This window comes from Sinocyclocheilus anshuiensis, unplaced genomic scaffold (assembly GCF_001515605.1).
Source record: "Sinocyclocheilus anshuiensis isolate Anshui unplaced genomic scaffold, SAMN03320099.WGS_v1.1 scaffold260, whole genome shotgun sequence".
NCBI classification, from domain to species: Eukaryota; Metazoa; Chordata; class Actinopteri; order Cypriniformes; family Cyprinidae; genus Sinocyclocheilus; species Sinocyclocheilus anshuiensis.
In genome coordinates this window covers 223,422-237,439 of record NW_015557134.1, presented here as the reverse complement: position 1 = coordinate 237,439, position 14,018 = coordinate 223,422, and the positions used below count along the sequence as shown (strand labels likewise).

General features: G+C 41.4%; 1 protein-coding gene across 2 annotated transcripts in view; it reads left to right on the top strand.

Moving 5' to 3' along the window:
- Positions 1 to 11,795, top strand: part of LOC107678031 (neuroligin-2-like) — an 88,807-nt gene extending 77,012 nt beyond the window's left edge. For both annotated transcript variants that reach the window (XM_016473143.1, XM_016473142.1), the window contains 5 exons: positions 5,222 to 5,407; positions 7,832 to 8,097; positions 8,200 to 8,353; positions 9,782 to 10,148; positions 10,252 to 11,795. In XM_016473143.1, the coding sequence (XP_016328629.1) occupies positions 5,222 to 5,407; positions 7,832 to 8,097; positions 8,200 to 8,353; positions 9,782 to 10,148; positions 10,252 to 11,173 (1,895 nt within the window). In that variant the 3' untranslated portion in view covers positions 11,174 to 11,795. The remainder of the gene's footprint in view (positions 1 to 5,221; positions 5,408 to 7,831; positions 8,098 to 8,199; positions 8,354 to 9,781; positions 10,149 to 10,251) is intronic.
- Positions 11,796 to 14,018: the final 2,223 nt, after the last annotated feature.

Below are 14,018 nucleotides of genomic sequence, written 5' to 3'. Positions count from 1 at the left end.
GTCAGCTGGCAGCCCCTCTGCTCGCCCTCAGCCCACCATCATTGTAGTGCGAGCCCCATGGGACTGCCATCCTCCAACATCACCGGGGTCGGAGTAACCCTCACCTCCGCCTCCAGCCTCCTCGGCCCGGATGCTGCCTCGGCCCGTAGACCCAGCAGCTCCAACTCGGCTCCTAGCTCCCTTGCCTCCACTGTCGTTCCATCGGCTCCGCCTTGGTGGAGCGTCGACCCGCCATCGCCTCTGGACTCCTCTCCTCTGGCTGCACCTCGTCGCTCCTCCCGCCAGTTCCACCTTGGTCCTTAGTCGCTCCGGCTCCGCCGCGGATCTCCGGATCTCCGCCTCCGCCTTGGTCGCCAGAGCCCTCGACTCCACCCTGGCCCCGCGGATCCTCGGCACTCCCTGGCTCGTTGACTCTCCGTCTCTGCCTCGGGCTCCTCCTCCACCTGCTCCGCCGCCATTGGTCGGCCCCCTGGAGTCGGCGGCCATCCCTCCTCCATGGCTCCTCCCAATGTCGGCTCCACCGTGGGCCGCTGTTATGGCTGTGGCCTGGGTCCTGCTGAGCTCCTCCTGCTCCTCAGACCAGGTGCGAGAGCCGGCGACAGTGCCCACCACGAGGGAGCAAGCCGTGGACGGTGTGAGCGCAGAGTGGAGCTCCACCCCCTGCATCGCGGCTGAGCGTGAGCTGAATATGGCGAGGCAAAAGGGCCAAAACGAAGAGGGGAGGGATCCAGCCCCCGAGTCCAGCTCAGAGCGCCCTCCAGTGCCCGCTCCTAGAAAGCGCCCTCCAGTGCCTGCTCCTAGAAAGCGCCCTCCAGTGGGATAAGTAGCTGAATTCAGTCGCTATAAAATAATTCGACATAATAATGTGAATGTCAGGGTTATGGACCTGTCTGTGTGTGTTTTTGCTCCTTGTGACCCAGTTTCTGTCTCCCGTTGATTGTGTTAATTTGATTCCAGGTGTGTCTAGTTCTTCCCCCAATTATCCTGTGTTTAAAAGCCCTAGTCCTTTCAGTCAGTGTTTGTCGGTTCTGAATGTCCTTCCATGTGTTCCTGTGTCTCCTACGTTCCCCTTGTGATTGGATTATTAAAAAGACTGTGATATTGAAGAACTCCTCGTTACTTGCTCCCCAAGTGTGTTGTGACACAACTATTATCTAAAAATACTGTGTAAAACATTTTATTTGAAACAAACTGTTTAAAATAGTAGGCTAAATTACTGTCACAAGACCCGTAATGTGCCGCATATGACGCTGGCAACGTTTGAGCAGAGATGTTAAAAATCCCTTAAATAATTTGTCGGACTAGAAATGGAAGGTTAAGTTGAGCAGGTTGCATTGTGGGATACAGTACCCAGTGAAGTAGGTCAGCCGGGTATCCCGTGCCTACAGAAATGTGCATGCTGCTCAGACACAGATCCAGCACCTCTAGGATTCACACTCACCTAATATGAAACTATTATAAAAAGACCTCACATCCACACTTCCCCCACTAATTTGCACTACAGTTGTATTTGTAATGCACTCGGTGACTTCATTCATCTTTAGGGACTCACCTGTGGTGGCCTGATCCAGCAGTTTGATGAATACGTAATTTGTCTCGTTTTCTACGAGTTGTCCTTGACTCGTGAGGCTGACGCTTATGATGTGAGTTAGCACACATTCAGTTACCTGTCCTATTAATGTCATTTAGACAATACAGCTATGTTCACAGTCACACCACAGCTCAGTGTGGCCCAAATTATTGTTTTCCCCAGTTTTTTTTTTTCTTGACGAGTATGAACAAAAAAACACCTGTATCCCTGAATCTCACATTTTTTAATGTGAAGATAAAACAAAACTGTATTTGTTGTTTTATAATGTTACTTAAGTTTAAACTGTTTGGGTGGAATTCATTGCAATCAAACAGATTCATCATAATTGTGCTCTTGATTTGGCGTAAACGTTACACTACTGTTTAGTAGTTTGGGGTCAGTTTGACATTTTAAATATATAGCACAACTGTTTTCAATTTCTAAAGGATTGATCTGAAGGATCATGTGAAACTGAAGACTTTGAGTAATGGCTGCTGAAAATTCTGCTTTGCCATCACAGGAGTAAATTTGAAAATCTAGAAAGCAATTAATTAAATTATAATGATATGTTTGATGAGCATAGAGACTTCTTTCAAAAACATTAAGCCTGTGATTCATTAGTTGTTTTTTTTATAAAAAATGTAAAATAAAAAAATCTTAATCAGTGTTATTTTTGTATTATTTATATACTATTATAGTATTTATTAATATAGCTTTTATTTATTTATTTTTTATTTCAGTGAATGAAAACCATTTTAATAGATTTAGTTACCAGTAACAACACTGATCTTAATGGTTTACACAAAAATAATGATTCCATATCTAATAATATGAATTAATGGTTCCATATTTAATAATATATATTTAATCATATGTGACCCTGGACCACAAAACCAGTCTTAAGTCGCTGGGGTATATTTGTAGCAATAGCCAACAATACATTGTATGGGTCAAAATTATTGATTTTTCTTTTATGCCAAAAATCATCAGAATATTAAGTAAAGATCATGTTCCATTAAGATATTTTGTAAATTTTCTACCATAAATATATCAAAACTTAATATTTGATTAGTAATATGCATTGCTAAGAACTTCATTTGGACAAATTTAAAGGCGATTTTCTCAATATTTAGATTTTTTTGCACCCACAGATTCCAGATATTCAAATAGTTGTATGTCTGCGAAATATTGTCCTATCTTAACAAACCATACATCAATGAAAAGCTTATTTATTCAGCCTTCAGATGTATAAATCTCAATTAAAAAAAAAAACTGTTCATTCAGAGGGTAAAAAAAAAATTGTACAGACCCCAAATCTTTGAAAGGTAGTTTAGGTGATATTTAAAAGAAAGATGCAAGAATATAGGCTATATTTATTGTTGCTAATCACTGCTAATGCTTTATTTTGTCATGGAAACGATCTCACGGTTTAGGATAACGATGCCGTCGGTCATGAATACACGGTACTGTTTTGTACAGCATGTAAATGAATGTAGCAGATGCAGCAGTATCCTTTAAAACAAAGTCATTATCGGCCTGTGGGAGTTTCAGACGTCAAAAGCTATTTTTAACATCTGTAACGAACATTTTCAAAGAGCTCTATTTCTGTGTATCCCTCCATCTACAACACACCAGTGGAGCCTTTTATATGTAGAGTGCAAGATCGAGTGCGAGATCTGTTTTCCTGTTGTGTGTTGTTTGTAATATGATGTGCCGTATGTTGTCGCTTGTCGTCTTCCTCACAGGCCTGACTCCTGAAAACAACATGGCAGTTTGTCTTTTTCCCTACTCATCCCTCTTAGTTTCTTTGACGTGCTCTCTTTCTCTAAAACACACACACACACAGTCACACTCACTGACTCTTATATTGGGTCTGAGGGCACGTAGCTTTTAAGTACAGGTCTATTTTTATCTCTTTTTCCCCTCTTATGTCTTTTCCCCATTTCTTTTAATATTACGGAGTAAGCCTGTCTTTCACAGTCTGAAGAGTGGTTTCTTAGACATGTGAAATATGCCTTTTTCTCGCTACATTTTCATGCTTTTAGTGCATCACCAGTTCAGTTAGAATAGTAAAATAGACGGTCTTACATAAGCTCTTTAGTTCTCATTTACACTGTGACTCCAGAGCCTCACACGCCCCATTTTAATGAGTGGTAGCATGCGTTATTTGTGGATGTCCGTAATGGTAAATGGGCCTCCTGTTTTGAAGTATGTATGTGGATGTGGGCACATAAAGGCACAATATGTAAGATTTTTTTATTAAAATATCAAAAAATGTCACGCTCGTTCGGCGGCCTCGTTTCGCTTCGACGACTTTCAGCCTCACCCTGCTTCATTCTACTACGTTAATAAATCATAAGCTCATCCATGAACATGATTTCTGCCCGAGTCCCGTCGGATTGCATCGGCTGTGGGGATGAAGATGACAACTCCCATGATTCCACACTCAGTCACAGCGTCATCAAACTACGCCTTTGTCTCTTTGTTTATTTTGAATACGCGCCCTCTAGCTGCGAAATTACATATTGTGCCTTTAAGCTTTTTCTACCCAGAGAACAACAGTCCAAATGTCTAAACTGGCTAATCGGCTAGACTCGTCATAAAGATGGGCTTGACAAGATGATAATAAAGCTCCTCTCACCAGCAATGATAACAGTTAATGCATCAAACCCACCCCAGCACCCCTGAGGATCACAGTTCTGAGCATTGCAGAGGAAAATATGTTCTGCCAAAGCTGCTGTAACTGAAGACACATATGTTTTTGAGCGATTATAAATAGATTTATAGCGATGGAATGATTTGAAGCAGTTTGATTTGTTACTTCATTTGTTCAGTCACCGTTCCTGTAGGCTATATCCTGTAGCATTGATTCACTCACAAAAGGTTTGTTAAAAAAACACACGAACGTACTGCTTAATGTATAATGTGCATTATTAAACATGCTCAATTTTACAAATAAATTTACTTCAGTCTTATGAGAGAAAAACTACTGACATTCAAATAATATGTTAAATGAAGCTTTTATAGTACTGCAACTGAAGTCATACATGTTTTTGACTAATAGATTTATGAGTAGCAATAGAATTATTTGATTCTTTTGAAACGATTTGTTCGTTCATTAGTTCAGTCACCATTCCTGTAGACATCATCACTGGTGAGTGAGTCAGAGTCATGTAGACCAAAGGATTCAGTCACTGAATGAATCAGTTAAAAAGGTTCAGAAATACTAATGTTGTGCTTAATGTCTAATGTACAGTATACAATGTATAATGTCTACTATTTTTCATTATGCATTGATTACCATGGTAAATTTTACGAAAAAAAGTGTTTTAAATATTGACTTTAAAATAATATGTTCTGCTGAAGCTTTCATTGTATTGTTTGCTATACCAAACATAGTCTATATTATTCATGACAAGTTCAAATCTATTGGAATCATTCCAAATGGTAACAGGAAGTTCTAAATGAACATGACTAATTAATGCTTTATTCCTCTGTCTTGCCTCATTCTTTCAGTTTATCTAGGCACTTTGCTCTTCTTGGCCTCAGAGTGCTTGATCTTGGTCAACATGTATTGATCATGGTCTTTTATACCTTTGGTTCACATTGTCTGTTATCTTATCTCCAGTCTAACTCTCTCACTCTCCGTAGGTTTTCTGAGCACTGGAAATCAGTCTGCAAAGGGGAATTATGGGCTACTGGACCAGATTCAGGCTCTGCGATGGCTCAATGAGAACATCGGACACTTCGGAGGAGACCCAGAGAGAATCACCATATTTGGCTCTGGGGCTGGAGCCTCTTGCGTCAACCTTCTCATCCTGTCCCATCATTCTGAAGGTTTGAAACTCTGTTGCCTTGATCATCAATACAAAATCCCATCATTTAAAGGAAGGTCACCAAAAAATGAACATTTATTCATTAGGACATTTTTCTCTCTCTCTCTCTCTCTATTTATTAAAAAATCCATTTAAAACTGCAAGTGTAGTTCATACACATATTACCATACAAACGTTGGGGTCAGTGAGATTTTTTTTCTTTTGAAAAAAAAAAAATTCAGCAAGGACGCATTAAATTGATCAAACGTGACATTTATAATGTTACAAAAGATCTCAAATAAATTCCTTTCTATTCATCAATACAACTTTCTATTCATCAAAAAATCTTGAAAAAATGTATCACTATATCAAAAAGTACCAAAAGTATTAAGTAGCACAACTGTTTTCAACATTAATCATGTTCAAGAAATGTTTCATAAGCAGCAAATCAGCATATTAGAATGATTTCTGAAGGATCATGTGACAGTGAAGACAGGAATAATGATGCTGAAATTTTAGTTTTGCATCTCAGAAATATTCAAATATATTCAAATAGAGAACAGTTATTTGAAATTGTAGTCATATTTTAAAATATTACTTAATAATATTACTCTTTTAATACAGAAATTAAAAACATTCTAATCAGAAGAGGTTTGGGGTCAGACTTTCGGATAGTACAATGATTTTAATTTTATTTCAAGATGGACATAAAGTCAAAAATATTAACTGTCCTGATATCATAATGAAGATACTAGCCTCATTTAAAAACAAGCTTTTATTGAAAAGAAGTAGTTTGACATAATGACTTAAAAAATAATTAAAATGTTTATGCTCACAAAGTAAAAAATGTATTACTTTTGACACCTTGTGATATTTTATACTCATGAAATGTAAACTTTCCTTGAAAATGGTATAAATATTTTATAAAGCCAACATCAGTAGAAAGATAAAAATTTCTTAGAACATGATGTGTTTTAGAATAGGATTTTCTTTCTCTTTATCATTGACACTCTCATTTGTCATTGACCCATTTAACCTCATGTCATTCCAAACCTGGAAGACTTTTATTTTTGGATATTTGGAATTGTTTTAAAGTCTATAACCCTATTTGTGCTATAGATTTTTTACAATATACTATTCTATGTTCTGAATTTTTTACATTTTAATAATTAATAACAGAATCTGAAGATGAAAACCATGGGGCACTTTACATAACGGTGCAGCAGGGTTCTGAAAGCCAAGATGGTTTCCTCATGCTTATCCAGAGCCTTTTCGAACACTGCTGAGCTCACTTTGTTACGAACACTGCTGAGCTCACTTTGTTACTTTCACTCAAGTAATGATTCAGAGTTTCTACCTGCCCTATTTGCAACACATACTAAAAGGAGCCCCTGACTGTTGGTTCATGCTGTTATTGGTTATGCCTTGTTGAAGCCAGCATGACCTTTCTACTGTGCAGACTTCCACCATTTTAGCTTAGCAACATGTTTCTCTGACCATTAAAACTAGTTTCAGAACTTTACTTGTAGATGGGTAGCACAGTTTCATATACAGTAAGGTCCAAAAGGTCTGTGACGACATTGAAAGTCTTGGTCCGAATGTACATGACACACTGTTTAATTGAATATTTTTAAAGGTTAAATACACAGTGCAGCTCAGCTCTCTATTGTAGCCAGTACACAAGGCCAACCGTTGTCTGGCATTCTGGGATTCTGGCATTCCTGTACCTCAAACAGTAGAGAATGGCACTAGCAATGCCAAGTTCATGGGTTTGATTTCCTGGGAATGCATGAACTGATAAAATGTTTGCCTTCAATGCAATGCAAGTTACTCTGGATAAAAGTGTCTGCCAAATGCAAAAATGTATTCTTGCAATTCTCTTCTGATCTGAAGTTAAAATTGGGTTGTATTCTTTCTGAAATTAAGATTCTATTCTTTCCTGATCTTTTTTCTGAAGTTAAGATTCTGTTCTGAAGAAATGTGTTAAGAATGTGTTCTATTAAGATTCCATTTTGTTCTGTTCTTTTTTTCTGAAGTTAAGAATCTGTTCTGTTATTTTCTGACCTTAAGCTTCTGTTCTGTTATGAAAATGAGATTCAATTCTGATCTCTTTCTAAAATTGAGATTATATTATTTTCTGTTCTGAAGTTAAGGTTCTGTTCTGTTCTGAAGTTAAGCATCTCTTCTGTTCTGAAGTTAAAAATGTGTTCTCTATTCTGAAGTGAATATTATGTTCTAAAGTTAAGAAACCAGCCTGGAAAGCATTTATTGTTATGGAAATGAGTTCCACTGGCCTTCCTTTTGTGATGATAAAAGATACTCAGTGGCTTTATCTTGCTCATGGTCATGGGTCACGGGTCACACTCTGTCCACATTGACTCACTCACATTATAGCCTGCTCTTTGACTTTTCTTAGTCATTGTCTTGTAACTGGCCCTGGTTTCAGGTTTGTTCCAGAGGGCCATTGCTCAGAGTGGCTCCGCCATATCCAGCTGGTCAGTCAACTACCGGCCCCTGATGTACACCAAGATCCTGGCCAAGAAGGTGGGCTGCAGCTACAGCGACACTGCAGATCTGGTGGACTGTCTGCGAAGGAAGAGCTTCAGGGAGCTGGTGGATCAGGATATCCAACCTGCCCGCTACCACATCGCATTCGGACCGGTGGTAGACGGAGATGTGGTACCCGATGACCCTGAGATCCTCATGCAGCAGGTGTGATTTTAGTCAAAGCAGGGTCCCAGAGTTTAGAGTCTAATCTTGACAGTTAATTAGCGAAAGTGAGTACAATGGGTGACATTTGTGTAATGTCCTCAGGGGGAGTTCCTGAACTACGACATCTTGTTGGGGGTGAACCAGGGTGAAGGGCTGAAATTTGTAGATGACAGTGAGGGTGAGGATGGTATTTCAGCCGCTTCCTTCGACTACACCATATCAAATTTTGTGGACAACCTCTATGGATACCCAGATGGTGAGTTTCAATGATACACCCGTAGTCACTTGCGCATTGGCTGATGTTTGCCCTGCCATTGCTGCCACTGAATCTACAGCACAATGTCAAAAGAAATGATATTATTCACTGACTTGAATACATGCAGAGTTAAATGGAGTAATTTAAAATACATCACTTGTCATATTTAAATATTCAACACAATGTAAATGCCTAGTTCTTTCATGAAACTCTAGATGGCGCAGGCTGATGGATTCTTAAAGGTGCAGTAGGAGATCTTGGAAAATGCTAACTTTAGCCTGATAGCACTGAATGTGAACGTCCCACCCTCCCTGCAAATCGCCGTTCAAAGCCACGCCCCCTGAATGCATATACGTACGCAGATCAGACAATTATTTCAGTACATCATGTGTCATTCACTGGTGAGAAAACTTTATAGCACAGTTAGTAAAAGTACAACAATACCGGGAAGGAAGATCGAGTTGTTGATGTTTGCCTGCCATTCTCGCTCTGTCTGCAATAGCGTACGTGACCGCGCTGATGATGTATTCTGTCTGCGCGAACAGGGTACGCAGAGGTATGCAAATACATATGTTGACAGGCAGGTAGGAAAGTTCCGAGCATTTTGATTGGACGAACATTTCTTGGTCCTATGCCTTCCACAGAATATCTAAATACAGATAAATACATTTAGACCACTTAACTTAATGATTGCTATCGGGGTGTGAAGAGACATTGACTTGAGCATTTAGCAGTGTGCTTTCAGAGTTCCTCTGAAACCCTCCACCTTCCCCAGCTCCACCTGTATAGATCTGCTACGGGTTATTTTATATGCTATTTGTGCAACAGCAGTATGTTTTAAATACTCACAGCACCGTATCACCATATGCATTGGCAGTAGCAAGTTCCTGTACTTGCTTGCAACAGCAGCAATAATCTACAACTACAACAATAACCAACAGCAGCAGCAACGTAGCAGATCTATTCCGCCAAGACCAAATATATTAATATTGTCATATCCATTACCATGCTCAAATCTTCAGAGAGTTGTCATGATAGAAATTATTTTGTTGGGTTTCTAATCAAGCACTGAATGGAGTACCTATTAAAAGAACATTTTTGCCTTAGAGGTCTAAAGTAGATCTGTGAAATCTGTGCATACGTGTGCATTGAGAAAACGTATTATCAGGTGTACATCAGATGTACTTCAGGAGTGCCATTCAGGACAGTCCCACAGATTTCTGTAGACAACACTGACATACACATCTATAAGTTCTTTTAGCGGTTGTTCAAGGTAATCAGTCTAATTTTACGCCTCACCTTGGGTGCTTCTGTCTCACTGTCTCCTATATTGGGTCAAGGTGCCCTGCTTTGTGTGACAACCAACTCTGTCTTTCAACATCCAACATCCATCTTATTCTCTCTTGGTATCTCTCTGTCCCTTCTTAGGTAAAGACATACTGCGGGAGACTATAAAGTTCATGTACACAGATTGGGCTGACCGCGACAACGGGGACATGCGGCGTAAAACTCTACTTGCACTTTTTACCGACCACCAGTGGGTGGCGCCAGCAGTGGCTACAGCTAAGCTGCATGCTGAGTTCCAGTCCCCTGTTTATTTTTATACCTTCCACCACCACTGCCAGACGGAGGCACGACCTGAGTGGGCAGACGCAGCACATGGAGACGAGATCCCGTATGTGTTCGGTGTACCCATGGTGGGAGCCACAGATCTATTTCCCTGCAACTTTTCGAAGAATGATGTCATGCTCAGCGCTGTGGTGATGACATACTGGACCAACTTCGCCAAGACAGGGTGAGAGTTTGATCTGTCCAAATTTGTTCACCCAGTTAGACCAGAATACAAATGCAGTTCTGTCTTTTTTTTTCTTCTCACTTTGTTTCAATATTTTTTCCAGTGATCCGAACATTCCAGTACCGCAGGATACCAAGTTCATCCATACTAAGCCCAATCGCTTCGAGGAAGTTATCTGGACCAAATTCAGCTCTAAAGACAAGCAGTACCTCCACATCGGGTTGAAGCCTCGCATCCGGGATAATTACCGTGCCAACAAAGTTGCCTTCTGGCTTGAGCTGGTTCCTCACCTCCACACCCTTCATGTGGAGATCATCAGCTCCATAACCACGCGACTGCCCCCTGGCAGCCCACACCGGCCCGGCTGGAAGGGAACAGCCCAGAGCCCTGGCACACGCTCTACTCGCCACCCCACGGTCTCAACCTACCCACCCGACCCGGACCTCGAAGGTTCTGAACACCCTCCTGAACGCTTCCCATTCCCGAGCGACACACGGGACTATTCGACGGAGCTGAGCGTGACAGTAGCAGTGGGCGCGTCGCTGCTCTTCCTCAACGTGCTGGCGTTTGCCGCGTTGTACTATAAACGCGACAAACGGCACGAGCTGCTGCAACGCCGCCATCGACGCCTCTCGCCTCAACGTGGGGCGGGTCCGGGCCTCGGCATTGTGGGGGCTCCGCCCCATAACGACCTGGCATTGAGCCAGGAGGAGGAGCTAATGTCCTTGCAGATGAAGCAGCAGAGGGTGGAGCTCGACCACGGCACGCCTCTAGCACCACGTGGTCTACATGGCGACTTGGAACCTCTAAGACCACCCGTGTGCCCGCCGGACTACACTCTGGCACTACGGCGGGCACCTGAGGATGTGCCACTTATGACGGCTAACGCGCTTTCCATGATCCCCAGCACCATCACTGGCATGCAGCCCCTCCATGCCTTCAACACTTACCCCCCTGCACCTGCACCGAGTGCTGGGCATAGCAACAACGCCCTGCCCCACCAGCACTCCACCACACGAGTATAGTAACCCCTCTGAGGGGACCAGGCCCCCCAAACGCATAGGAACACAGACCTCCGGTACTAAGAGTGGTGCTCTACACGGATACTGTCCAACACACCGCTCCTGTCCTTTTTAAGTCCACTCCCAGCACACTCTCTTTCTCTCTCATTCTTTCTTGTTTTACTCTTCCTGCTCCTCTCGTTCTTGGAGAAGATTTTGGGTGGAGAAATGTTGGTCATTTTCCCTACTCAATACAGCAGCTATCCCCTACCATTTTATTTTTTCTCCTGTTTTTTTCCCCTCAAGTTTCATTGCCACCTTTCCCTTATTTTTCTTTTCTTCTCCCCGAGTCTTTTGCTCTGCTGTAGCCGTTTCTAGTCCCCAAAAAAGAACAGTTTTTCCTACTTCGGACTGTTTTATAAATCAAGAAAACACGTGTAAAAAATGTATTATTGATAACCTTATAAGGCTATGAATGAAAAAAAGATTCTACTATCTAATTTTTACCAGCATTCTTGTGCCAAGTACTGTGATCATCGTCCAATCAGACGCAGTCTAGTGGACGGACGTGGAGAGAATCACCTGAACTGGATTTATTCAAGGAATTTGCAGAATTGAGAAAAAAAGTGCCAAATTTGTTTTTATTTTCTTTGGTCTCTCTCGTTTTTTTATGTTTATTTTTTGCTTTTTGTTTTGCACAGTCACTGTTATTTGCCTATGTAGAGAAATGAACAACACTACAAATATCTATATAAAAACATATAGATTAATTAAATTTATATCTTGATTGCGCTTTGGGAAATTTGCATGATTTATTTTTTAAGAGGAAAATGGACATTCGAGATTCAAGACTCTTCGTTCTGTCTTTTTATTGTCTTTTTCTGCAACAGTCTTCTCTCTCTTGCTCTCTCTCTTTTTCTCTGTCTCTCTTTTTTTTTACATCAGCTGTATTTTGTGCACTTAATTTGGAGATTCTTTTCCCTCTGTAGATACATGGTCATATCCGGAAATGAAACTGATTCTTGGTGATAATAAAGAGGATAAATAGTTCCCTTCTTTTTTTTCATTTATAATTACGGAAACTGTGCGACAAAGCTCATCTACCAGAGAAGGACTGATCAGATCCACGATCCCCTCCTCTCCTTTTTTATCCCTTTTATCTCTCTCCGCTCATATAGTCCTCTGTAGTAACCCACGCATTACGCCACATTGAGTTAAGGAACGTTCGCTGTGTCGCTCTCTCTCTCCGTAAAGACTCGGACTCTGCTGAGTTGGACGTCCAGAGCGACGGGATCAACACCTGCGCCCGTTCCCGCACAGCTGGAGTCTCTCCGTCGCTTTCTTTTATCCAGAGCCCAAGAGAGCTCATGACGTGTCCAGAACATTCTTCCCCCTCACTGACACTGACCTTTGAGTGATTATCTCGGTTTGAGCTCGCTTGTAATCAGGCGGACATCTTGTTATATGCCGTCACAAGTCCTCGTAAGACCTTCTGATTCAGCCCCTCACCTCTCAACGTGTTTTTTTCTGAAAACGGGGCGGTTTGCGTTCACGTGTGCGCATGTAAGTGTGAGTGTATGAGGGGCAGGACAGATGTGGCCCTAAATGAGCTCTGGATACTGACTCTGGAAGCTTTGTGCATCAGGTTTGAGCCGTGGTGGCGGTCAGGAACTAAACGCAGCCTGAAGAGGCGTACAGTGGACGAGGCGTCACTCCTCACGCCACTTAAATTTACATTTACGATCCATAATGCAAGCAACTGTGCATACCGCTCTCATCTCCATCAATTTTTTGTTCTCTCGTCGTCTTGTTTTTGGAGTTTCTTGTTGGGTGGATGGAAAACACACAAGACCACCTTCTGTCATGCCATGACGAAAAACACAAGATGCAAACTGTACATTTTTATAAGTGTAAGAGATGACATGGTCTTTGTAAATATTTTGTTTGTTGTTGGGTTCATGGCAATCGTATCCACTGTAAAAACAGGTGCAAGCTCATTCAGCCAATCACATCCCTCCACCCACGATTCTGAAGACCCTTATTAGATTTTCATTTGAAGGTTTACAGATACTAAAGCTTCTTTTTAGACGAAAGACATTAAATTGTAATGAATGTTGAGGGAAGTGGAAATGAAGCGAATTCCACATTAGAGAATATATTGAGTCAAGAATGAGCGCGCACTTGATGAGAGTAATTGCATTTGGAATTCAAATTTGCTACAAGACCCAACAATGCGGTGGACAATAGAGTCGGTGGCTGCATCTGATTCTGTTTCGTTTGAAAAACGGAGGGTGGAACCGATCAGGGCCTAATCAGAATATTTTGTTGGAGAGCGTTAAATGAGAAAGTTTATGTGGAGAAGCTCGTTTTATTTCCTCGTACGAGGCCGTAGGATGTAAATCGCTTGAGTCAGCCCTGTTTTTTTTTTCTGAGGCCTGCTGTTTGAGTCATTCTCCTGGGTGTTCTTCATTACGCTTCAGTGGACTAAATGACACTGTGGGGTGTTTGTTTTCTCTTACCTGGTAGTAAGTTCTTAGAAATTTAATGTTACCCAAACCATTGGAGATGTGTTGGAGTGGGGGTGGGATTCCACAGAGTTCTGGCTTATCTCTTTGTTGTGAATTTGAGCTGCATATATTTCAAAGTAGAGAATTTAAACAGTTCATATTTTTCTACAAAATAAAGGGAGAGAGATGATTCTACCGGCAACTGACAGACATATAAAGCACACTCTCACCAGACATACATGGTGATACTTTTTGTCTGGGTTGCCTATGTATTATAGAGGATTTAAAGAAAAAAAATATTGAGAAACACAACTGTTGAGTATTACTGCTTGGTCGCCAAAAAAAGACTTGCACCTGTTGAG